General features: G+C 48.4%; 1 protein-coding gene across 1 annotated transcript in view; it reads left to right on the top strand.

The window, feature by feature from the left end:
• The window catches only part of CSMD2 (CUB and Sushi multiple domains 2), a 358465-nt gene that overhangs the window by 261795 nt on the left and 70811 nt on the right, over window positions 1-25859 (top strand). Inside the window, exons 27-36 of the mRNA XM_064471428.1 lie at window positions 4166-4368; window positions 6261-6452; window positions 8987-9125; window positions 9647-9834; window positions 17298-17492; window positions 18467-18583; window positions 20750-20863; window positions 21012-21107; window positions 23257-23460; window positions 24004-24128. Coding sequence (XP_064327498.1) covers window positions 4166-4368; window positions 6261-6452; window positions 8987-9125; window positions 9647-9834; window positions 17298-17492; window positions 18467-18583; window positions 20750-20863; window positions 21012-21107; window positions 23257-23460; window positions 24004-24128 — 1573 coding nt within the window. The remainder of the gene's footprint in view (window positions 1-4165; window positions 4369-6260; window positions 6453-8986; window positions 9126-9646; window positions 9835-17297; window positions 17493-18466; window positions 18584-20749; window positions 20864-21011; window positions 21108-23256; window positions 23461-24003; window positions 24129-25859) is intronic.

Genomic DNA, 25859 nt, shown 5'->3' on the forward strand with positions numbered 1-25859 from the left:
TAAGAGCTGAAATGAGTAGAGCTGTAGGCTTGCATTTGCAGGGTCCGCCAGAGGCGTGGCAGGGGCCAGGACTGAAATGAAATGATGCCAGGCAGTAGTACGGTGATATACCTTGTGAGCCCTCCTTTCATCAGAGATGAAAGCTCCCTTCTTCTCCTCCTTTATTTGGCAGCTCAAACAGAACAGATGATCTCTGGGTAGTTGAGAGCACATTTTCAGCAACTTCATTTTTATGGTAATCCATTGGAAAAATAATCCTCTTCACGCATGATACAATTGTATAAAGCTCTCATTTATAACTTACATTAAAATTAATCACCAAAGCTTTTTGAATAAAGCTGTATCTGCACAGAATGAAGGGAAGGAGAGAAAGATAGAAAAATTAGTCTGTACATCATTGCCATGAAAGTTGGAGGGTTGCACTTCGAGAGAGGATTAATTTTGTGCGTGTGCAAACACGCGGACGTAAAATTACAGCTAAAATGGCTTGGTTTGTCTGCGAGGCTGGGGAGAGAAAGACAAAGTTGGAGGGTGTGCTGGAAAATGAATTAAACTTGCCTTCGAGTACTGCTTGCACAGGTGAGAGCGGTGAATACACCGTTAGAAGCGGCAGTGGCGTTTGAGTGTATGGCAGTGATGTCGGTGTCGTAAGAGAGTTTAATGATATTGCTAATCCTGCTTTAATGGATGGTGCTGTATCGACAGGTTCCATTTTTCACAGTCTCATCTAGAAATACGAGTGAGACCATTGGGATGCTCCAATTGGCTTCCTTGGAGATTTCTAGGGACATAACATTAAACAGCTTTTAAGTTTGGGGACCCTCTCCGGGCTAGAGGAGACGTGGGCAGCCCTGCAAACTGCTGTTAGTGTGAAACACCTGCGGCCTCGGTGCGGGCTACGGGGGCATGACCAGGGTGCCAGGCTGCGCTCAGCTGCTGAGGCCAGCTCCGGACGGGAGCCCAGCCTCTTGCCCGGCAGAGCCAAGCTGGGGTGGCCAGAGCTTGGATAGGAAACATTAGCAGAAAGAGCCCCAAGTTGGTCGGTCAAGATGTGGGGGAGCTTTCCGAAGAGCTGGGGCTAAATGGCTTGCCAGAGACTGCACAAACTGTCAGTGCAGGGCTGGTCTCTCCTCCTCTCTGCTCCTTGCTAAGCTGGGAGAACTTTCCCTCTGTCTCATATATATATATATATATAGCCACAATTCCTAATTTGCTTTTTGCTGCATTTTCATGCATATAATTGGGATTGTCAGAGCACAAGCATAAAACACTCTTCCTCTCCATTGTCTGCTCAAACAGTGTCTCTCTCTCCTCTTAAATGAAGCCCTGCTGGGAATAGAATCAGGCTGATAGAAAAAGCATGCTGTTTGGTTACAGATGTGCCTATTGAATAGATTGATTTGCTCCAGAGCACACCAGTTTCCTTAATAAAATCAGCTATCCCAATGGAGTCCTGAACCAACTGGTGTCGGGCAGCCTGTGCCTTGCCGCTGTGTCACCTGGTTATCATGCTGAGGCTTTCTCCTCGTGGTGAAGCCTTGCTTGCAAGTTGTTTCTTAAAAATAAATGAGGGAAGTGAGTTGCTGTAGGCAGCCTTGGTCCCACGGGGAGCCGGTGGTGAGCTCTCCCAGGCGGCAGCGGTTCCCACGCGTCCCCCCGCCCCAGGCCAGTCTCTGCCAGCATCTCCCTGCTTCCGAGGTCTTCGGCAATGGGTCATCTCCGGCAGTTTTGGCTACCTAGAACCAGTTAGCCTGAGAGCAAACACAGTCAGGCCAACACACCCGTGGAGATCAGCTCTGCTATGATCCATTTGTATTTTCCTCGAGTGCTGCTTTTCTTTTTCCTTTGCTCAAGGTCTCTGCTACGTAGATTTATGATTCAGCTCTTTTGGTTTCTGTCGGATTCTGTGGACATCATTTTGTTGCTGAGTACATTGCAGTGTTTTGGGTTTGTTGGGGTTTTTTTTCCCCTTTATGGTCCTACCTGCTTTATTTATGTTTGCCCCCGATAAATGGGAAAGCAGCCAAGCAAATGCTTCCTTGTTTTCCTCCGTGGGCTGTCAGGGTTTTAAGCGCAGTACCCAGTTGTTTTATTTTTTTGCAGATTTTTCTCAGTACAGTTTATAGATGTCTGTCCCCGTTTCAAACTGGCATGCCTCGAGTTACCCTGTGTTAGCCTGATTTCATTGTGCTGGATGGTGTGATAATGTGGCAATGAAAAACAGAGGCAATTAAATGCCTTCTCTTCAGCTGGCATTTTGAGTGCAGGAGTGAAAGGGACCGAGCCCTGACGTGTCGCAGCCTTTAGCTGATAACTCCCTTGGGTGTAACAATAATGATGGCAGTATCTTACGCTTGGATGGTACTTCTGATCTTGGAAGATGCCAAAGCTCTTTTCAAAGCCTGGATTCATCTGCTTCACATCCTTCCCCAACAGGGGGTGGTTTGGTGGGGAGAAGCGCGGTGTGATATCCCGCCCCAGCCCAGGGTGGGAAGAGAGGAGGATCCCACCCGGGGCTGGTGTTGGGACCAAGCGTGCCCTGTCCCAGAGTGTCACCAGGCCTCTCCTGGGCACGGAGGGGACTTCTGGCCTGCTCCCATGCCCTTAGGTCCACCGCTGGCACAGGCTCCGGAGTGACTTTCCTCACCATACTGGCTCCTGCCACCACCTCGGCTTTCCCTGGGGAATTTTCTGTGGAAGTGCCAAACAGGCATAGCCCTGTTTCAGTTTAAAAGCAGAAGGGCCGAGCTCCCAGTACTGCTGCAGGCAGGTCAGGACTAAGGAGCATTCGCGGCATGCACTGAAGGCCTTGCAGCCCGCTCTCCAGGGCAGGCAGCACTGCAGAATACACAGAGTAAGGAAATGAAATCTGCATTCAGAGCATCGTAATAAACACCTCACTGCGAGCACAGTGTGATTTCATTGCCAGCCGCCAGTTCCTTAATTTCTGTTTTCTCTCCCTTCCCTTCCCGATTGTGGATTTGGGAGAGCTGGCTCGTGCTGCCTCACTTTTTTGGAGAAGTTATTCTGTTAGCTGATCTAGATTCAGTTTTGCAACACCCAGAACTTTGTAAAACATGCCAAAATCCTCGGCGGCGCTGCACGCCGGCATTCAGAATTTGCACCCACCTGTTTGCCACCCTCCTGCACACCCTTTTCTGTCCCTTTCCATTAACCTCTGGGGCAGTTAACACCCTGGCAAGGGTTTCTTTCCCAGCACGATGCTGTTTTAATTGAGTGGTGTTGATTGTTTCCTTTCCTTTTTTTGCCTCCGATACACAAGATCAGCTTGGTGCCAGGAGCAAATTCTTTGATCTGAGTGTAGGTAGCAAAAATCAGTGCATTTTATCAGTAGATACTGGCTCTTGACAAGAAGCTGTTCCTTGCCGGACACCACAAAAAGCAGAAGGACAGCCAAGGTTGCTGCGGTGTGCAGCGCAGGGACAGCGTGTCAACTGGCTGAATATATGTAGGTTGTCTGAAGGGACTCCAGCACCTTTCCTGCTAATTCTTATTTTAGAGTAAGTTTCTTAACGGTTCTGTGTTTATCTATTTTAGAGCTCAGTGAAACTACAGACAGGCCCCCATCCTCTCCTTCACAGCCCCTGTATCTCTCTGCTGCAGGTTTCCTATATGTCCGTGACTGAGCCTCCTGTCCGTGTGACGGCTGCTCATTGCACTGTCCCGGCACCTGTGGTGTAAAACCAACTGTGATACCCTGGCTAGGGAGATTTCCACTGCCCACAATGGGCTTTCGGACCTTGACTTTGTTCCTCAAGATTTTTAGGAGAGATTAGTAATTTTGGCTCAGGAGACAGCACCAGAAAGGACCCAACTTTTCAGAAGACATTAGTATCCATGACTCAGTTGGTTTCTGTTAATGGATGTGTTTTATTAGGGAGGCGTGCGACTAAGAGATCTTGGGGCTTATAGACAGCTGAAGTTTGGTAGAGGGCTAAAGTACTTTGTCCATATATATGGACAAAGTCCATATATATAAAAAAAAGATATATGGACATTATCTCCATATATGGAGATAACAGGAGAGAACACGGTCCTTGTGGGCCAAGCTCCCTTAGGTTGGTACCAATCACATTTCTAACCCTTTCAGGAAAAAAGGCGAACTCAGTTTGTGGTCTGACTCCCAGTTCATTTTGCCACACAGGCTCCATTTCATGGTTTTCCACACCGAGGAGTTCCACGATGTGTTGAGGATCTGGGACGGTCCGGTGGAGAACGGCATCCTCCTAAAGGAGATGAGCGGGTCCGGCTTACCCGGCGATGTCCACAGCACTTTCAACTCTGTCATCCTTCAGTTCAACACGGATTTCTTCACAAGCAAGCAGGGCTTTGCCGTTCAGTTTTCAGGTGGGCTTTATATTGTTTCCTCAGCATTGTCCAAACCTGACTTTGCTGATAAGTGATTTCGGGTCTACCTACAAACTACTGACGGTGAGCAAGTGACATCGTACTGAACACGACGGCAGGAACGGTGCTGTCGTCCAGCCTCTTGCGCGCTGCTGCGTTCGGGTGCAGTCTCTGCAAATGGAGAAAAACTCTTGTATTCTGTCCTTGCGGCGCAGGTGAATTCTGTGCCTCCCTCTGCCACGGTCACCTTCACAGCGGTGAACTTGGCAGCAAGAAGTAGAGCGGTACATCGAGGAATACACAAGAAGGCATGACAGATATTTCCTCCGCGTTCCCACAGGTCCCTTAGAGACACCAGTATGCAGGCAACCTCCCCCAGGCGTTCTGAGAGCAGTTGGTTGGTGGGCTCCGAAAACCAAGGCTATTTAAAATCCCGTAAATTGGATCCCCTAAGATGCAGATCAGAAAAAGCTCTATCGGCTGCAGGGGTGTCGTCGCTAGCAGCAGCAATACGTGTAACGCAATTGCAGTCTGTCACCGCCAAAGTCCTGGGGCTGCTACCTAAGACTCAGCCTTTCAAACACATCCGTTTCGATTATATTAGGGTAATACATTTCAGCGTTCACACACGGGTTTCCAGGACGCAGGCCTTCACTGACACGTCCAGTAGCCAACCAGCAGATGCCTATTTTGGCGATGGTAGTAAATAGGGAGGCTGTTGGCTGGGTGATGATATGACCTTCCTGGGACTCAGACACATCTAAGCATCAGAGCTCATTCTGTTTCTCCCCAGTTTTTGCCCATAGCTGTCTGTCTGGGGTGCCTCGTGTGGCTGGGAGAGCAGGCCAGCTCTTTGGGAAGAGTTCGCGCTGGGTACAAGACCTTCTGGTTTGACTGGGACAGAGGGAGGGTTTTGTGTCACCCAGCACAGCTCGGCCGTCCTCTCTCTTTGCCAGGCTCGTGTCTCAGCCCGCCAGGAAGGGACCAGGCTGGGCTGCTAACTTGCTTATCTTCAGTTGCACAGAAAGAGAGGGAGGGATTTCCTCTGGCTCTTTTAAGAAGAGCTTTCTCTAAACCGGCTGGGTGTAATAGACTCTCATCAACTTAGCAGGAAATAAGCTCTGCTCTGCTGCCTGATACAGCCCTGGTCTTTATTGAATGCTTCTGCTCAAAGCCTTTGTTCACAAGGTGTGACGAAGTAGTCAGACCTAAGCTCTGAAGCAACCAGTTTTGGATCTTGTGAACTTTAACGATCTATATAAGCTTGCAAAACTTCTACTACTCCGGGACTTTCCACACTGTTCAGCTGTAGTGCTGGCAGACCCCGAGCCCCGTCAGCGGCGAAGCTGTGCTGCCTGCCCCAGCTGAGCAGAAGCTGAGGGGGTCTCCTCGTACCTCAGAGGGAGGCAGCAGCGAGACTGGGAGGGAAACACGTGCGTTTCTGAAAGGTCAGGCTTGATGCTTCGCAGGGCTAAAGGCTAAACTGCTCTGCCGCTCAGGGGAAGTGGAGAGTGCTAGCGGATTAGTTTATTTTGCAGCATGTGTCTGACACAGAATTCTACAAAAACGCCATGTAGGATCAGTGGATGTCTGGACTTATTAAGTAAACATGCATGTGCACAATTATACATCAGACTTGCACTCTGTGTAGCGCACTTGAACTTGCTGTTCCCCAGAGCCTTTACCAGCTGGAGTGGCAGATGCTCCGTGCAAAGTAAAAGCCAGTTTTTGTGTATGTGGCAACTTTAAGGGATACTGAGGGAGAGGAGATGAAGAATGAAGTCATTGCTTGGAGATCTGTTTAAGGACAGAGTCCAAGTACAGCCGGTGCTGTAAGACTGTGTTAAATATAAATATCTATATGTTAAATATATATTTTTAATACTTTTCAGTTTCCACTGCCACTTCCTGCAATGACCCGGGGATTCCCCAGAATGGGAGCCGGAGCGGTGACAGCAAAGAGGCAGGTGACTCCATCATCTTCCAGTGCAATCCAGGATACGCCCTGCAAGGGGAGGCCAAAATCACTTGCGTGCAGATCGAGAACAGATTTTTCTGGCAACCAGACCCTCCCTCCTGCGTAGGTACGAACACGCATCCATCCTCCCATTGCACTGGTTCCCTGCCCTGTTTCATTGCAAGACTTCTGTGTCCGAAGGGGGTGAGTCCCACCGGGTTTGAAGAGGTGTAGGACGGGGTGTCTCAGGCAGCTGTCTCACAGAACTGCTTTTTAGGTTTATCCCCAGAGTGTCTGGGACAATGAGAATCTAGTTCGTGCTGGAAGCTCGTAGGACGCACCGCAATGTGTGATGACATTTAACCTGACAAGTCAAAATTAAAGGCTTCTTTAAAACTCAGGTTGGGAGAGAAGATTGGGGTCACGGGTGAATAATTTCTGCATGAGGAGACAGCAAATTCTGTCACAAGAAGGAACTATCTGACATTTTCTTTGAGCTCATAAAGTAATAAAAGAAGCTCATAAAAGTGATTCTTTTTAATACGTCTAGAACACATAAAAATAGTCATGCTAAGCACATAAGAGCAGTAAACATCAAATTTGCTGGCCAATTAAATGCTAGCCACAAATTACTTATCCTGTAACCTTCACTCCTGTTTATGCACTGTTATCCCAAGCAAGAAAAATCAGTTAATTCTGTTTCTAACATCTGATTTAATGCCAGCTAGGAAACTTCTACAGCGTGCACGGGATTTATGCTCCCTGCAGGATGACTTGGTTTCTGAATGACTGTCTTGATGATCTAGTGCGGCACCCTTTCAGCCTGATAGAGACAGTCCTTTTAGTCTTCCCGGAGAGATAACTAAATCATATTGTTGCATGTCATGCCCATCTCATCCTTCCCCTGTTGAGTTTTCTTTCACCCCAGAAGCTGGGCTCTCTGTCCTTCTCAGAGAAATGTAGTCGGAGCCTTAATCTTGGTGTGAGATGAATTCCCACGGGTTGTCTCCAGTTTGACTTGGAGATACTCTGTTGGATCCTTTTTGAGCAGAAGTCTGGCAATCTTGTTTTAGGAGTCATAAGCTCTGTGAAGAAGCTGAAAGCAATGTCTTGCTCCTTCCTTCTATTCACTGCCAAAGGATTTGGAGGAATAATCAGTGGGCAAATAATATCAGTTTTATAGTAACTGTGTAACAGGGTGCCTAGTTAGAGCTGAAATGGAAAAGGGGGTTTAATTTAGGGCTTGGATCTTGTGTTTGTGTTTAGCATTTTGGATGTGTTTTCGCATCTTCATTGTACAACTTCTGCAGTCCCCAAACAATGTGGGCTGAACTGGAACCTCAGCTGAAACAACCCCCAGAGGTTTGGGGTATTTGAAGTCTGCACCCTGACCCAACTCCGAACAGCTACAGCTTGGACCAGTTTCTAATTTAAATCTACAGTTTCTAATTTAAATCCTTTAGAGACCAAGGGTGGGATTTTCAAAGAAATAGAGGGTGTTCAACAGTCATCTCCCTTAGGCTTTTCAGAAATGAGTTACTTCCTGAATTTTCCCCTGACTTTACAGTCTGGAAGAGGAGCGTACCCTAAAGATTAAGATTAAGGTAAATGGACGCCAAATAGATGCTTGCGGTTCTTCCGAGTTACTTGTGCATGACCTTCAGCTACACTCTTCACTGTCTGTGCTGTGATTTCCTTGTCTATTTGAGAGGGATAACAGTTCTTGGTGCCTGCAGTAGCCTGCAACTGGACTTGATTGCAGAAGTTGCTTTTGGGACGTGGAGAAGGGTCTCTGGTTTAATCTCTACTCTTCATAGAACAGCCCAATTACATTTTACCTGATCCTGGAGATTCTTGTGTATTGGCAGGGCTTCCTAGAAGCCCACAAGATACACATACATGCTCATTCCTTCATGGAAGATCCTTCCAAGATTTGTTCTCTCCCACGCTCGGACATTTCCTACTCGGTGTTCTGGTTAGTGTCAGACTCCCGAGTTTAACACAGACTGTGCTTCCCTCTCTCTCACCCCTCCCAAATCTGGGAGGATCCATCTGAGAAACAGGGGGAGTCTTCAAGCATCGACTCTCGTGAAGAGACTGCAGAAAGGCTGGCAGTATGTAAGTATGACAGTATGACAGAAGTAAATCAATCATGAGTGTTTCCCACAGTGGAAACGTATGCAGGCGCTCTCAGCCTTGAAAAAGTAATAATGGATTTTTCAATCAGCTTGGCATTTAACGTGTTGGTGACTATAATAAACACGAACAAGCCATTAGACCAGACAACATGTTTTCAGTTATTTAGCTACCATCCAGGCTTTGACCAGCAGTTGCCTAAATAAATGCAACAGAAAAGCATAAAGCATCTTTCTCTCTTTCTGGCTGCTCACTTATATATCTTACGAAGATTGTAATAGTATCCTCAGCTCTGTTTCTGTGTGTGTGTGTGTACCCTGTCTGGAATAACAGAGCCCTCGTCTCTGCTAGGGCCACTACAGGCTCTTGTAATACTTATCTTACTATCAGACAGCCTTGCAAACTGCCTCCATGCCCCTTATCTATCCACCTCTCTCCCCCCTCTCCCCTGTTCCTGCATCTCATCGGCTATTTTTTAAGTTTCTCGAAGACACAGCCTCATCGCTGTGCCTGATTGCCTTCCAGCTCCCTGTGGAGGTATCCTGACAGGGCCGGCAGGAGTGATCTTGTCCCCGCAGTACCCGGAGCCGTACCCGCCGGGGAAGGAGTGTGACTGGAAGCTGACCGTCTCTCCTGACTATGTCATTGCCCTGGTATTTAATATGTACGTACCCGAGAGCTCTTCGGCTCCGCTTCTGTGGCTGCCGGTGGGGACGGGCAGGGGATGCCAGCGGTGGGGCGCTGCCTGGGTCAACTGGCGCTGCGTGGGGGTCCTTTCCTCTCCGCAGGAACCAAACCAAACCTGGTAGGACTGTCCCATAGTCCTGGGTAATCTGCTCTCAGATGTTACCTTGGTTTGGGAGAAGATGCACGTGTTTCAGTTGCAGCTCCTCATTGATATACCCCCGGTTTTATGGAACACAGTCGGGTACCTGGGGCGGCACAGGAGGCCCCTGCAGCAACCCTGGCTTATGCTGCTGTGCTCTGGACTGTGCCAGCACTCCTCGAATCCTTACCTGTAGAACGGAGACAGAAATGTCCTGTGCTTAGCTGAGGAGCCGTTTTGGGGCAGAAGCAGTCTCTCAGCTGTGTATTTGTACAGCTCATCCAGACCACAGTCTCTGTTGTTCTCCAGGGGCTGCTGTAGATGCTCATACCTCAAGTGCTCTTCCTTTGGCTTTGCAGCTTCAGTTTGGAGCCTGGCTATGATTTCCTTCATATCTACGATGGACCCGATTCCCTCAGCCCCCTGATTGGAAGCTTTTACGGCTCCCAGCTACCCGAGAGGATAGAGAGCAGCAGTAACAGCCTCTTCCTTGCTTTCCGAAGCGACGCGTCGGTCAGCAACACTGGATTTGTCATTGACTACACAGGTGAGAGCTGTCGGGGGCGCGCCTGGCCCCGCTGACCTAGCGAACGGGTAGGGTTTTACTGGCACTTCCTCTCAGGTTAAACCACCTCGCTGAAGCACGTGGGAGAGCTCTAGAAACTGTGGGGTCCTCTCTTCGGGCAGCACTCCTGCTGTCTGTTATTTCTACCACCAAAGCTGATGAAGAGGCATGGGAGGGAAAATTGGGAGTTGGAGAGATGGTCCTGTAGGCTGGCAGATGAGCCTGGGTACGCACGGTAGATAACAGTCCCTTTATGCTGCTCTTAGGTGGCTGAGGGTCAGTCACGTGGGGCTTTCATTAACAGAGAAGAAAGCTTTTACATAATTTCTTTTTTTCTTCAAAGAAAATCAAGGGAGATTCCCAGAAAATACGTATTTATGTACAGGCTGATTTCTGTGTAATCTTTCTTGCCCCACACTGCATTTTAGTAGTTCTGTCTTCTCCTTATTGAGCAGAACGTGCCGCTTCCTTGCAGATCTGAGCTTTCAGAGCACCAGAGAGCGCTGAACGGGTAACTGGTTATTAGGAATGCTCCACAATGCCGTGGGTTTAAGGTTTATTCTTAGTGGCAAGAGCAGCTTTGTCCAAGAAAAGGAGGCGCAGACATAACATATCCAGTGTGGGATCTGGCTCTGAATTTTTGATACTGTCATTCCAGAGCGCACCAGGTGATGGGGTGGGTGTATCTAGAGGCGAGGATCGCGGAGGTGGGTGTCAGCTCTCTTCAGTCAGTGGAGCTCTCCTGAAATCTGTGCATTTTGCTTCACTTAAGATTCTAAAGCATCTACTTAAAAATTCCCTAATAATTAGTAACATGAAGAGATTAGTTCACGGGTATCTGTGTTGTTAGAGCAGTGGCTTTTTTCTCTTGCTTGCTTGAGGAAGAAATAAAACATTTTGGTGGCTTCAGCTCTAATGGTGAGACACGGGCAGTGGTTAGAGTTTTCTCTGGTGCTTTTAGCTCTGTCGAGGGAGCAAGCTGCAAAGTGACAGACCTGGCACTGCTGCTCTGGGAGACAGGGGGGAAAAAAGGGAGACTTTGGCAGAGTGTGTTCCTTGTTTGTGCGTAGGGTAGGTGGAAGAATGGAGTTGTTACAAATTGTAGTAAAAAATATGCTCTGAAAAGCCAGATCTGATGAGCCGGATTATGCAGAATGGAGAAGAGGATTAAAAGCAGGGCTAGAAAGAAACGATTCTTCAAGCCTGCTCTTGCCTACATGGTCTAGTTTGCAGTACGGGGAAGAAAGCATTGATGGCTTTGGATGCGCTGGACGCGTGCCACTATGAAACACGGCCGTGCATCCGTGGTGTGCACTGTGAAACAGGCTGTTGGGTCTTGTTGGCCCAACTGTGTGCTCTGGGAGCAGTAATAGCTCGTGCTGGAGAGCTGATGGGCTGCTGCCGTGTGTTCAGGGCCGCTGCTGCTTTTGCTGTGTGCTTGGGCAGTTTTCTCCTCCACATCTGAGGTTCCTGCTTTTGAATGTACCTGACCAGAGGTTAAATGATAGTGAAATGGCAATTCCTATTAGTTGTGCTGAACAGATGAATTTCCCTCTAGTAAAGTTATGAGATAATAAGACAAAGGCAATCAGCACTGCTTAAGATTCAAGAGATTAAAAGTTTTCTGCTCTCATTAGAATTGATTTGACTGAAAATTAAGTCTTGGGTTTTCTTCTTTTTCCCTTTCTTTTTGGGCAGCCAGAAAGTAGTTAACAAATGAAATCTTGTTAAGTTATGGTGGTTGTGCGATGCGTTTTTCTCCTAAACACTCCTACAGCGTTAATCGCGCCTACATACTTCCCACAAAGCCAAACTGCTGGGAGAAAAGAATGAGGCTTTAAGTTTGCTCATTAATTTCCCCGCACTTTAAAAGGAACCTGGGATTCAAGTCTGAGAAGTGGCAGAAAATAGAACTTTGGGGAATCGAAGGAAGAAGAAAAGAAATGCAGGAGGGAGCGCATGTGAAAGAAAATGAAACACCGAGCTCGGCTCCTCGCCAGCCTGGAATCCCAAGTACAGTTCAAAGATACCGTCTTCTCTCAGCCGTCTCATTGTGTTTGGTTAGTGCTGCAGCCCACGTAGGCTTCTGCCCCTCGCTCCCCAAGTACCGTACATCACCTACGTCAGCTGTGCGTGAGACACTGTTAATTACCACGGGCTTTGTAGCCCTCTTTCGGTAATGTTTGGGGAAAAAAAAAAACCCAAGCAGCCATCTGTCAGTCCCTCCTTGAAACCCCGGCTCTTCTCTGGGACTGGGACCGATGCTAGCCTGCAGCTACGGCCGCGTCGGGTGCATTTCAAACAGCCTCAGCACTTCATTTGAAATTGTTTCAGGGGCAATGGCTCTTCAAGAGGAAGTTGCCCTCTGGGGCCAGGAGGAATGGAGAAAACAGAGAGAGAAGAATGAATTTGGCTTTTATTACGCCAGTTTTTGCATGGAGCATGACAGTGGGAGTGAAGGCGGAATGCAGCAACGCCATAGAAAGGTGTTTGAGGGCAGATCTGCGGCCAGGCGATTTTCCAGTTTAGCTGCAGGGATATAGTGCGCCAGCAGGATTTCTGATAGATGAACTCCTATCTTCCGCTTGGCAGCTGTGCAGCAGAAGGAAAAATCAAACTAAGGTTACCAGCAAAGAAACCGTAAGCGTGCACTTACACGTACAGAGGTTTGGTTACTGCCTGCATAAAGCCTTGGACTGAATCACAGGGTCAGGTGAAACTTAAATGCAACAGTTTGGTATTTCAGCTGGGGAGGAATTTATTCTTGGGATGACTTCGCCGTAGGGAGCAGATTTTGGGGTTGAGGCTGGTTCCTGAGAAGGCAGACGTGCTCTGCTCAGGCATCCCGTTTAAGGTCTGCTGAAGTTCTCATAATCCTTAGCAAAGTGCTTGTTTGCAACACCAGTTTAGTTAATGCTGTCATTTCTGTGAAAGCAGAGCGCTGTGTTCGTAGCAGGTTCGCTTGAGCCCAGCAAGTATTAGTCTTACAAAGCAGAAGGATAAGTTCTTGATTACAAAATAGGAAAGACAGTTACAAACCAAAAAGCTTAAAGAGGAAAGAGACGGCTTGCAATACACCTAGAATTTACCTCTTGTACCAGTTGCTGCTTAAGAAGTGTTTTAAGTGTCTCAGCTACAGAAAACTAAGGTTTTTTAAACTCAGTATCTCTACATATATTATCTTTCGAACCAAGATGCTGTATGTGTATCTTAGCTCTACTTGGGACACTTCTGGTTACAGAGCAACACTGGGTAAGTTTCAAAAACTGTTTCCAGTCAATGTAACAACTCCCTTGGTACAAGGGTCCTCCATCCAGCTGCCAATGCCAGAAAGTAGCACCAGAGACTCTCTTAAATTTGGCCAGGGATCAATCTCTAAAGTGAAGATTATCTTTTCTCATTGGGAAATCAGCTGAATTCCAGTCATCACTTTGCATTGCAGCCCACAAACCACACTTGATGTATTCAGAGTCTGGTATTTTTAAGTTGGGACCACACTTCGTTAGTAATGGAAAGGGCAGGCTGGTCATTTGAGAGCTTTTCCCAAATTATAGCCCGCTTATATTTTGTGGACACAGAATTAGAGACTCAGAATGGTTTGGGTTGGAAGGGACCTTTAGAGCCCATCCAGTCCAACCCCCTGCAGTGAGCAGGGACATCTTCAACTCGACCAGGTTGCTCAGAGCCCCGTCCAGCCTGGCCTTGAATGTTTCCAGGGATGGGGCATCGACCACCTCTCTGGGCAACCTGGGCCAGGGTTTCACCACCCTCATTGTAAAACATTTTTTCCTTATATCCAGTCTAGATCCAACCTCCTTTAGTTTAAAACCATCGCGCCTCGTCCTGTCGAAGCGGGGTCAAACTCTATCAGTCACTGCCTCCACCCGAGCAGCTTCTGCTGGGCTGGTGCTGAATGGGGCCCAAGGTTTGGCTCCTCATGCTTGGGGCAGAGGGTAGGACGAAGTTTCTGAGCTGGATGCTCCAAAGCGGGAGGTTTTCTCCTGCTTTTTAGTACTTCCCGTTTCTGTTGTGGGCCAGAAGTGAAGAGGCGTGAAATTGAAAGCAAATGAAGCAAAACTGATTACTTTTCACCTTTCCAAAGGAATGGAAAAAAACCCAAACAAACCCAAACCCCAAGACTTAATTCAAATCTCTTACTATTTCGCCAGAACTATTTTGCCCATCCTGAGCTTATAAACATATATTCAGCATTACTTACGGGTTATTTAAGGTGGAAATTCCCCACAGAAACACTATTCTGTAAAATGCAGTTGCAAGGCAAGCTGTTTAAAAACCATCCAACACTGTTTGCTGTTAAAACAGTCAGAAATGGGAGATGACGCGTGACCCTAAACCAGCTTGCATTTGAAAAACAGACTGGTTCTTTGGAAAAGATCTGGGATTTAGCTGGGATGAGCCGGAGGATGCTGGGCTCCCGATGAGCTGGTGTGGCAGCAGCCGAGCTGCCCAGGATGCCAAGGCTGCCCCTGGTCTAGAAGATGATGGTGCAGTTTGTCCTGTCTTCAGTATGTGATGACAGTTATGGGAAAAAAAAGTCTTCTAGACAATTTCTCCTGGTGTTGCTTTAAGGCTTAGCTCTTAATAAAGGCTTGCACATGTTCACAGACGTGGAGTTTGCGATGCACTGGGCGGACAGCCGCTCTCCGCTGAAGCTGTTCTCAAACGTGCAGATGAAAGCCTGACCTCCTGGTCTAGGAGCTCACGCAGGCTTTGAGTTTTCCTTGGGAAAAGAGAGGGGAAGCACGGTAAGTTTCTGCTTTCTGTGGACTAATGAGCCAGTTCTCATGGCATTTTGTCTTGACTGTTTTCTAAACATTTGGCAGCCTGAATCCACGTTAATTGGGACATCAGGGTAAGGTCCTTCATTTCTGAAGTGTCTGAGTGAAAATAAAACATTAATTCTGAACGGGCGAGCCGTGCTGTACTCACTTCGTAGCCTAATTAATCAAAGGCTGGGAAAGCTGTGGCTTTCCCACATCCCTCTACAAGTCTTTCGCTGTCACCATGGAACCGAACACTTCCTTAAAGTTGAGCTCCTGCCTCCCTTTGTAGCCCGCTGCTGAGGATCGTCGGGGCAGTGCATCTGCAGAGGAGCATCCAGCTGGAGACGTGCGTAGGACCAGTGCGTCAGGATGCATCGTCCTCTGCGGTCAGCAGCGTCCCTGAAGGCACAGACCCTCAAGGGGACGGAGAAACAGTCGAGAATGAGGGAAACACAACGGAAGCCGTGGGGCTGTTGCTCAGCCGTCAGCCACCACCCTTTTTTCAGCAGTCGACAATGACTTGCGCACTGAATGTCAGGATTTTTCAAAGCAAGAGCAGAGGCTGAGATCAAGCACGTGGCTAAGGCATCTGACAGCCGGGTGGGAGGCTGACTGACAGGTTGAAGCCACATCAACTTGTTAGATGAAAGGCAGTGAGACTGTTCAAAATAACAAGAGAGGCATAAAGTGGTCAGAAGGAAGCCGCTGGGCGCAGCTTTTGCGTGCAAGGGTCTGAAAGTGAATATTAGCGATTCAGAGAAATAAAGGCTTGCGGAGTGAAAACATACTTTGCAAAAGCAGATCAAGCATTTACGCGTGCAGACGGCTTGTGTGCCACGGCGGAGCGCGGGCCGCGCGACCGCACCGCTCGCCTTCAGTGCTCTGCTTGGCTGATGCCCAGAAGCACTTTGTCGCCTGCGCGGGCCGTGGTGACCAGCCTGCACAGGAATATTCCGCCGACTCCCAGTAAGAGTGAAGGCTGGCTTCTCCGGCTGCGGCCGATGTCTCACGCGCGTAAGGATGAATGGGGAGGGCGTGTGTTCATCTGAGCTGACCAGAGAGCCGAGGGCTTTGCTTTCCAGTGCTGTGGCTGAAACAAGCTTTTTTGTTCTGATATCCTACTCGTCGTAGTCGGGATTTCTCCGCTGTGCCGAGCTGGTGGCTCAGCAGGACCTGCTGTCAGATCGGCCCAGGAAATAATGGGGCAAAAATTTGTGTTGGCTTCTTTTGTCTTAGAACCCCAACCTTCTCCATCACGTTCTGCGTATCCAGGCTCTTTTGAGTGCTGCAGTAGTTGTGCTTCTAGGCACAGTTGTGTCTCTTCCCAGCATCAGATAAACTGGAACATCTTGTTACTTGCTTGGGGAACGGGGTTGCTCAAAGGAAAAGTGGCTTGTCTGAAGTCCGTGCAGCAAAATGCCGCTGACACCGAGGAGAGCCCAGGACTTCGCGATTTAAAGTTTGATGAGCAAAGCGTGCGATGCTGTGAGGAGCATTGAGGCTTGACTCGTCTGTGGCTCCCAAAACAGGGAACTGGTGTTCTAGGAAAAGCCAGTGGCCTCGCTTCTGCGTTCCTGGGCAGCTGTTCTTGGTGGAAATGTTTCATGTCCTTTTGTGCTCTGTTTACCTGGTCCTAGCTCCTGGTTACAGCTGTTGTGTGAAGGAAACCATAGAGCTAATCCTATTTTTCGCTGCAAACAAAGAAACAAGAGCAAGATCCAGGGGCTTTACTGTTTTCTGCTTCTCCCTCCACCCCTTCCCCACATACTAAAAGCCCATGATTTAATGCTTAAACACATTATAATTGTTCACAGACCCACTGCTCTCAGAAAAGCCCTCATCTTTAATGAGCAATTTCCAAATGACAAAAGAGCAGGATTAATCAAAGCCTCTAATTATATTTCATGCGGGGAAAAAAAAAAAGACAAAAAAAAAAAAAAGAAAAAAGCCTTCAGAAGAAGAAGGAAAGAAATATCCAAGTCCTGACAGCTCTGTAGTCTTTACTGGAATTTTCATATGTAAATGGGGTTTTTAACTCTGCAGGGCATAGCGAACAGAGAGAAAAATGTCTTCATTTTGTCTAACTGCTTGTAATCATTTTGCCATAATTGCAGCCACGCTGCACATCTGGAGAGTCAACCAGCCAGCACATGGCGCTGTGTACTTCCGTGGTGAGAGCGATCGGCTCTGGGATACGGGAGTGGTAGGTGCCAAGGAGATAATGTGAACAGATGTAGCACATCTGAAATATGTTGCATGTTCAATCTGCGTGTATGTGCCCTGGTTTGCAAAGTTCCTCGCAGCCTGTCCCCTGCGCAGGAAAGGAGAGCAAGCGCAGATAGTCAAATCGAAGCTTTGCCTCGTTGGCTGGGGCTTGGGTTCCAGTAGATATGTGAGTGAACCGAAGCCTGCCTTCTGCCAGTATGCTTGTGCCGGAGCTGAGCATCAGAGAAGGGTCTGGGCCAGAATCTGACCTGCGTAATTGCCCACGTTCAGCTGCGTGGAGGACTGCTTGTGGTCTGAACTCTGCAAGTGGTAATAGTCTTTACGATATGCTTAAGCGAGATTCCCAGGTGAGAAAAGCCAAAAGACATGCCGTTGACCAAAATTTTAGAGTAGCGGTATCAGGCCAATGACGTTCCTGGCAATTCTCTCTTGCAGAAAATCCCCGGGAGTCGTGCTTCGATCCTGGGTCGATTAAGAACGGCACACGAGTGGGCGCAGATCTGAAGCTGGGGTCTACGATTACCTACTACTGTGACGGAGGGTATGACATTGAAGGGGTCTCCACGCTGACGTGCGTCATGGGAGGGGATGGAAAACCCACGTGGAACAAACCTCGACCTACCTGTACAGGTAAGGCCAAGAGGAAGAGGCGAGCAGAGACTGATCTGCCTGTGCCAGATGCTTCAGCAGTTTATCCTAATGCAAAGCTTGGTGTTATGTTTGCACAGAGCTGCTTGCAAGGGGACAGAGGTGTTTTTTCTCAGTGTCTCATAATTTTTCATGTTTTTTTAACACCCTGAGGTTGGGAAGAGCTAACTTGTATGAATTTTCTTCTTTTGAGAGAGAGAAAAAACTGGACAGAACAGATTATCTGCATGACAAAACCTGTGTCCTAGCGCAGGGCAGGATTCAGGAAGCCACTTAAACATTTGCTTAACCTCTGGCCCCTGCTAATCAAAGCCCTTAAGCATGTGCTTTCCTGAGCAGGGCCAGAGTTCACTGAGAAAAAGGAGTGCAGTTTTTTTCCTTAGGAGTTCTGTGGTTTTTTTAGATTGTTTTCTGACTTCATGAGAAAGCGGTTTAAACGATGGGTTTACAGTCAGACCTTCTTGATCTGACAAGGGAGCCAAGAGACAGCTGTCGCTCTGCCGTGACTGGAAGAATGAAGCCGCTGACTCGGGACGGTGCGGGCGGGAGGATGCCGTTCCTGCTGGAGCCAGGCTCCTGCCGCTGAGAAAGGGTGAAAAGAGTAGGAGCTCATTGTGCCAGGTCCTGCGCTTTCAGGTCAGGTGGAGCGCGGTGTGAATCACACACGAGGCTACACCACGCCACCATACACGTCGTCCCTTAGCCTCGCCATGGCCTTGGTAATTAAACGTGAGGCAGGCATGACCTCGGGTTAGGATAAGCCTTATTGCTCTTAATAAGAGCTCGCAGCGAGAGCTGCAACGCCTGACGCGTGGAATCGATCGAGGCTGGGGGCAGCTGACATGGCACAGCGCGTGGGCAGGGGTGGATCTCAAAGCAGCAGGAAAAAAGGCTGGTGTCTCAAGGCTGGCTTTGCTAAAGGCACGCCCGGTCATCTCTTCTCGGCTCTCTTGCAGCACCCTGCGGCGGTCAGTACACAGGCTCGGACGGCATCGTCCTCTCTCCGAATTATCCCCAGAACTACACCAGCGGACAAGTCTGCTTGTACTTCATCGTGGTGCCGAAGGACTACGGTATCGATTTGGGATGGGTTTTGAAAAATCTGTCCTGCTGCCTGTGTAGCTCTCGTTTGGGGTTTTTTTTTTGTTGTTTGAACAAAGCAGTAGAATAAGTGTGTGTATAAGTGGAGATAAGGGAGACTGGCAAATAGCAAGTGGTGCTGTTGGACGCTATTCATACTTTGTTGTAGTCAGTAAGGATGGTGGGAACTTTCTGAATTTCAAAACCTATCAGAAATGAGGGGACAAACCCACCAAACCTAACAAAAACCACCATCTTGTGATTCCCCTTCCAGTTCCTGCACTACATCCAATCACACAGAGTTGAAAAATCAGGCAAAAAGTAATTCATGGCGATGAATGCTAGCAGCAGACTCAGAGGACCTCCAAGAGTAGAAAATGTATTTTCCATAAGCACGTGGTAACCGTGGTGCTAAATAATCCGTCTGTGCAGAGAAGCACGTAAATGTGTAGTTTTATGGATGTGCAGCTATGGCGCTTATGACTGATTTTTATTTTTAAATAACACATAAATTAAATTTTAAAGCTAGATCCAAACAAAACCCCAATCCATTTAAACGGGCTGGCATTCTTTTTATAGCATCCAGTGCTGCTTAATTTTGGTCAGAGCTTGAATACAAGAATTGTTGATGTTCTAGAGATCTTTGAGGAAGCTAACTTAGTATTAGTACTGGTTAACATATTTTCTTGTTTGAAGGCAATTTGAAGTTCTTAAAGAGCACTTGCACTGAGAGCTCTGCCTGTGAAGGTCTCTAAATTCTGCTGTTTGATACTTCTCAGCTTATTGTATTGATCTGGTCAATCCCCACGGTGTTTTCAGTTGTTTGTGATTTCCTTTGCTAAGATAGCAAGGTGTGACATAGGATGCCGTGTACAGACATCAGTTATAAGCTGCTTTCGCTCGAATTGCCCTTCTGCCTGTGTGCACGCAGGTTACAGCTGCGTTCCTGGATCTAACTGTAGAAATACTGTGCTCTTCTCTTATGCCTCTTTCCCTGCTTTACTGTAGCTGATCTTGATATTGTCTTAAACACAGTAACTAGAGGGCTAGACAGCCTTGATCTGCAAGTCTCCCTTCTGCCTACAGCAGGATCGCAGCTAAACCGGTTTCTCTTCTCCGCCTGCTACCTTCCCATAGCTTCATTAAGAGCAAGCAGGAAAACCATTAGTAGCGAACGTTACGCGTGACCCGTCTCCTTCACGGCTCAGGTTCTGTGTCCAGCAGGCATCGGGGTGTGCTGTCGTCGCTTTTTTCAGTGCTCCCAGCATCAAAGCTGTGCTGGAAACCTGAGCGTGCAGGAAAGAAATGTCGTAGCGTGGTGGATGATGTATTTCATAGCAAGAGACCTCTCAGCTGGTGAATCTGCAACTGGGCACTTGAAAATGCTAAGCTAGGAGAGGAGGCAAAGGGGAGAAAAGAAAGATCTTCCAAGTACAGATTTGGAAGGAAAAAAAGCTGTTATTTTGATCTAAAAAATAAAGATAACTTAAGTCTCTTTGCTCTAGCTAAAGAAAAAAAAATGCTCTCATCCTCTTTATTTTTTCTCCCTTATATAAGCTCTGCCTGCTCCTAGGTGCATTGACAACGTACGCAGTAAGACCCAGAGCGCTGCAGGGCTCCCTCATTAGCAGTCTCTGTGGACAGGCTTAGGACCGTTAATAAAACTGTGAGCGTCCTCTCCCTAGCAGGCATCCACCCTGACCGGAGAGGGTCGCTCTAGAAATCAAGTTCCTCAGGACAAGGATTGTTATTTTGCTCAGGTTTTGTACAATGCCTAACCCAACGGGAGCCCGCTTCATCACAGAGGTTCAATACAAATAATAAATAATAATTATCAGTTGGTGAAATTATATACCTTGTGTTATGTAGGCAGGCAAATGGGATGATTCATAAAAGAATCCCTTTTGGCCTATGAATCAGCGTTAAAGCGTACTGGCAAGTGAACACGGGGGAAGCTGGTTGCTGCTTCTGTTATGCCTACTTTGTGGATAAATAAAGGGCTCCCATCTTCCAGGGCTGTCAGTCAGGCCCTCTTTATCTTTGCCAAGCTCCTGAAATAAAAGCAGCTGAAACGCCTCGGCCCCGGGCCCTGGCTGCGTGGGGCCGGCGGCGCGGCGCGTCCCGCCGCCCGCCCCGACCGGCGCTCCCTCTCTCCGCAGTGGTCTTTGGGCAGTTCGCCTTCTTCCAGACCGCGCTCAACGACGTCATCGAAGTCCACGATGGCCCCAACCAGCACTCCCGGCTCCTCAGCTCCCTCTCGGGCTCTCATACAGGTGGGCAACGCGTCCCCGTCGCTGCTGGGAAAGGCAAGCTAAAAATACAGCCTGCCTTTTAACACCTCGCTCTGTGCAACCCATCTGTGTAGCTAATGCTGTAATGTAATCTCTGTCTCTCCTGTTTTATCTCTTTCTCCTCATCTAGGTGAATCATTGCCGTTAGCTACCACCAACCAGATTCTCATCAAATTTAGTTCCAAGGGCCAATCTACAGCCAAAGGTTTTCATTTTGTCTACCAAGGTGAGTACAGTTGGGTTCTGGCGACGTCCTCAGGTTGGTCCCGAGATAATGGTCAAAAACACGGTGATGTCTCGAAGTGTCCTGAACCGCTTTTGGCGTCTGTGGGTCCGTGCACACTTTCTGTCTGGACAGAAAACATCCCGGGAGATGAAGATGATCTTGGTAGCAGCGAACTCGCAGGGCTGTCTGGCTCCCGTCGGTACTTCGTATTCAGCCCTTCCGTTTTCACTCAGCCTCAGCCCTCGCACGTCCCAGGCTTAGCATCAGAAGTACCTCATTGAATCATGCCCTGAGTACACAGTGAGTTCTTGAGATTTATACCCAAGCAATCTTTCCCGCTGTGGCATTTTAGCGCATTTCTCAGTGTAAGCAGCTGAACGCTTGTCTGGCAGCTCAGTAAAATCCTTCCTCTCTCCCTGACATAGGCTTAGGCCTCCTGCTGTCAAACTTCTGCCCCTTGATCCTTTCAGTAACAGCTTGCGTTGCGTTGGGTGAGACCCACTTTGAGATTTTGAAGTAGTAAATAGAAAGTGATGCACAGAATAGTGGGAAAACAGAAGGGTTTCTCACCCACGTGCTTTGTGTACTTGTCTGTGGTTCAGTCAAGCTTTTACACGCACATTACTGTAAAGTGGGGACAGACAGTAAGGGCAGCTTGTGCCTTCTCCGGGGGCGAAATGAAGCATGGTTTAGATTTTCTAGTATCCAGAGATCCGCTCTCTTGAATTTCTGCCTAATTATTGTAAAACAACTGTAGTTCTGATAGTAATCTTCAAAGATTTCAGCAAAGCAAAGGTTTCGATGAAATCAGTAAAGATTGCCTCCTCCCTCCTGCATACTAATTACGAGCTGCACGCTCTTCAGTGATTACTGCATGGCAAGAAGGAGCAAAAGAAGGAGCCAGCCCTGGTTTTGATCTGCCTGGCCAGGCTCTAGTGGCGTCTACTCTCATTTTCACACAACGGAGGAGCTCCCTCTCCCAGGGCCTCCCCACCCGCTGACGCGCGTGTGACAAGCGCCCCCGACGGAGGGGTCCGAAGCCTGAAGCAGCGTGTGGAGAGCGGAGCTGCAGGGTCAGGCATTGCGGGATCCTGTCCCTGGTTTGGAGTGGGCCAAGCCCACTCTCGTCGGTCGCTCGTCGGCTGAGCGGGGCTCTCTGAGCAGGGGTGCAACTCCAGGAGCGCTTTGGGTGTCTTGGATTTGCCCAAAGTAGCGCATCATCATAAGTGGCTCCTTTCTGCCCCGCCGTTGCCCGCCCCAGGCCACTGACACGCTGCAGACGTCAGCTTCTTGCTGATCGTCTTGCGGGATGCCTTTGACAGTGGGTTTGACACTCACGTCTCTGAATCAAATTAAAATCAAACGATATAGCTAATGTGCTCATCATCTTTGCATTTTCCCCCCTCCCAGCAACTCGGGCATTAAACATTAATAAATTGTAAAGCAACTCAGAGAAAAATAGAAATTGTTTTCTTCCTCAGCAATAGACGTTTCTTTGACTTGTTTTTCCCCTCGCTTATCTGTCAGACTCTCCATTTCTTTCTTTGACTGTTATTTCCAGTACTGAACAGGAGCGCAGGCAATTTCAACAGTTGGAGATGCAGCATCTCAACTTCAATTCCCCTTTTCCTTCTCTTACCCTTCTCATCGTGAAGGAGATTGTTTAAAATTGCTGCCCTTTATAGTAACGAGGCCAAGTGAGCTGAGAAACCTAAAGGGTTTTCTGCTGAGGCTCTAGCATTATATGGCAGACCAACTTTTTTGGAGAGTCATTGCTGAACGCCTCGGTTTCCCTATTTAGGAGTGACCTTTCTGATGTGATGGTAAGTTTTCTGAAGGCAAACAGTCTCAGCTGAGAAAGCACGCATGGTTCTGTGATGTCCCCGCTGCTTTTGCTGCTGTTACTTATTCAGGTAACACTTGAACTGACAGAAGTTTGAGTGAAATGTTAATTCTTTCTCTTCTCAATGGGTTGGGTTCGGCCGCGCTCTGGGGTTTGGGTGTAATCAGATTCCTATCTTGGTCTTAACGTCTCTTTAACCTGGTACTTAATATTTCAAAATGTTTGCTCTAACCATGTTTTGTTTTTGTTTGGTTTTGCTCTGCAACTGCACGCTCACCCGCTGGTTTCTCCCCTCTGCAATGCAAGCGGTTCCGCGGACCAGTGCCACCCAGTGCAGCTCGGTCCCGGAGCCTCGCTACGGCCGGCGGCTGGGCAGCGATTTCGCCGTGGGGGCGGTGGTGCGCTTCGAGTGCAGTGCTGGCTACGCGCTCCAGGGCTCCCGGAGCATCGAGTGCCTCACCATGCCCGGGGCGCTGGCTCAGTGGAACGTTTCGGTACCCACCTGTGTGGGTAGGTATCTCTGGGTTTGGGGGGAGAAAAGGCAAAACAGTTCAGCAGTTTGTGCTAGAAAAATTAATTGCATCCTTCGGGATGGGTGAAAAAGAAAACAACCACCAAAAAAAACCCGATGAAGCAAAAGAAAACCATTTCATACCTCTCGCGCACAGAAGCCAGGCCCGCTTATGAACAAGGGCATTAACCCCAAATGTCAGGGAAGGGCCCTTTTGATCCAGTACTGGGCTGTGGGATCTGGGACAGCATCTAGAATAAATTAGATCTGTCTGAAAGCTGCTTTCACCTTCTCTGGAGGAGAGCAGCTCCTAAAGAACCAGACTCGTGGGCTGATGCGCTCAGCGTTCCCCATAGCTAAGGCTGCTTGTGTTGGAAGTTACATGAGAGATTTACCGAAAAAAGGATTGTTCGTACAAATCTTACCCTTAAATCACGATCCAGTTCTGCTTGCGGTTTTGTCCACAGACAGACGTTTTAAAGAGAATGTTTTAGCATGAAGCCAAGTCCTTCCCTGTTCAAGCACTACTTCGCTTATTTCAGTGCCATGCGGTGGAAATTTGACCGAACGCAAAGGAACCATCCTGTCCCCTGGCTTCCCGGAGCCGTACCTGAATAGCCTCAACTGCGTGTGGAAGATAACAGTCCCCGAAGGAGCAGGGATACAGGTACGGTGTTGGCAGCAGCGTGAGCTAGAGGAGGAGAGCGCGCAGTAGCTGGCGCACCTGGAGAGGCCGTGCGTTACGAAGTTGCTGCTCCTCACGGGGAAGGGATCGGTCGAATGTGTAATTCTGAGGAATCAGACATTCGTTTACTCTGTGACTGCCAAGAGCGGGTAACATTTCAACGGAGTTTTGCCTCCTGGAGGCACTCTCCATCGGGGATCAGCTGGAGCCATGAGGCTGTTCTGGTGTAACCGACTAATTGTGGTATTTTGGGCATGTATCTTTATACTGCTTAATTATGCAACGTTGAAAGCAATGTAAGCTACACCGAGGAAGAGGTGCTTGCTCGGAGTGCCTGCGTGGATTTGTTATGCCAGCAGAGTTGCAGCGGTATGATTATACAATTACAGCTTTGCTGCTCATTGTCTCCAGGTAAATGAGCTCTCTCCTCAGGTCTTTTTGTGGTCCTTATCATTCCTCTGCAGAACCAGTCATGCAAACTAGAGGATGTTGAGAATTAAGCCCAACATCAGAGACCAAACCTTAGATAAAATTCCCATTCAGCACAAATGTGCCTTGTCCTCGCAGAAAGCATCTCACCGTGCGTTGCGCTGACATCAGTTGACGCACAGGAGATGGATTCTCTAACAGGCTCATTCATTCCACAGGCCTCATTATCAGAGGGTTTCTTTCTTCTTCTTTACACCACTTTGTCTGCGAGAGTTTTGTTCATTAAGTGCTTTTATTTCTCTATCGTATGTTTGGCTAATAGACTTGTAGGTGGGTTCCTCTCTCTCTGCAGCACTCACAGCTGTTGGCACTCACAGCAGTTGTGTTTCTCTCAGCAGTTTTATTGAAACATCAGCTCTGCCTTGCTGGATTACAGCTCTCCTCTCTCGGAGGGGGTTCTTACCTGGTGCCACCATCACAACTCAAGCCGAAACCTGGCCCTGGGTCTGGGACGGCGGAGCTGCTGGGAGCGGCACCGGCGGCTTCACAGCGCAACAGCACAAGCCTGGGATAATACTTTGTGCCCTCTGCCAGGCTTTCACTGTGTCCAGAGCGGCAAATTCCGCCCCCCTCTTAGTTTTTGAAGCCTTTTAAAGCAGTGTTTTCAAAAGCCTCAGAGGTCACTGTTGATACCTTCCTGTTCATCTGTAATTTTAGCCGTTCTCAACACCCCCAGGCGGCAGGAGGGTCCACTTAGCTCAGCCAAACATCCGAACGGTTGAGGCAGTTTGCAGGTTGCCCAGGACTCCTGGGATCGGGAGGTGATAATTCACTTAATTTGTAAAGCCACGTAAATGGATGGGTGCGTTCTGCGCTGCCGTGTTCTAACGCAAACCCTCGCTGCCCCTTTGCAGCCTGCGGAGCCGTTTTTGCACGTCTGCTGAGCTTAGAGGAAAGCGCACGTTACAGCGGGCTGTTAAAATCATGTCTGTATTCATAGTACTTGTTTCTCGCCTCTTTGGTTGTGCAAACGCAGCTCTCATGTAAACACTGGAAAATGTCGTGCCAAAGTGTTTTAAAGGTTTTCTTCTTTTCTTTTTGGTGTCCTCCCCCCCCACCCCGCCTTCCTGCTGCGTGTGATCTCTTGCAAGGGAAACAGATATTTTGGGGTGTAACACAGAATGCATGCAAACAAAAAGTGTCTCCTGTGGCTGAGCTTTAACCCTGCCAGAGCCACCAGTTCAGCTTCTAGGTCTGAAGTGGGAAGCAGCACGGGGGCCGGTC

This window comes from Phalacrocorax carbo, chromosome 22 (genome assembly GCF_963921805.1).
Source record: "Phalacrocorax carbo chromosome 22, bPhaCar2.1, whole genome shotgun sequence".
In the NCBI taxonomy this organism is placed as follows: Eukaryota; Metazoa; Chordata; class Aves; order Suliformes; family Phalacrocoracidae; genus Phalacrocorax; species Phalacrocorax carbo.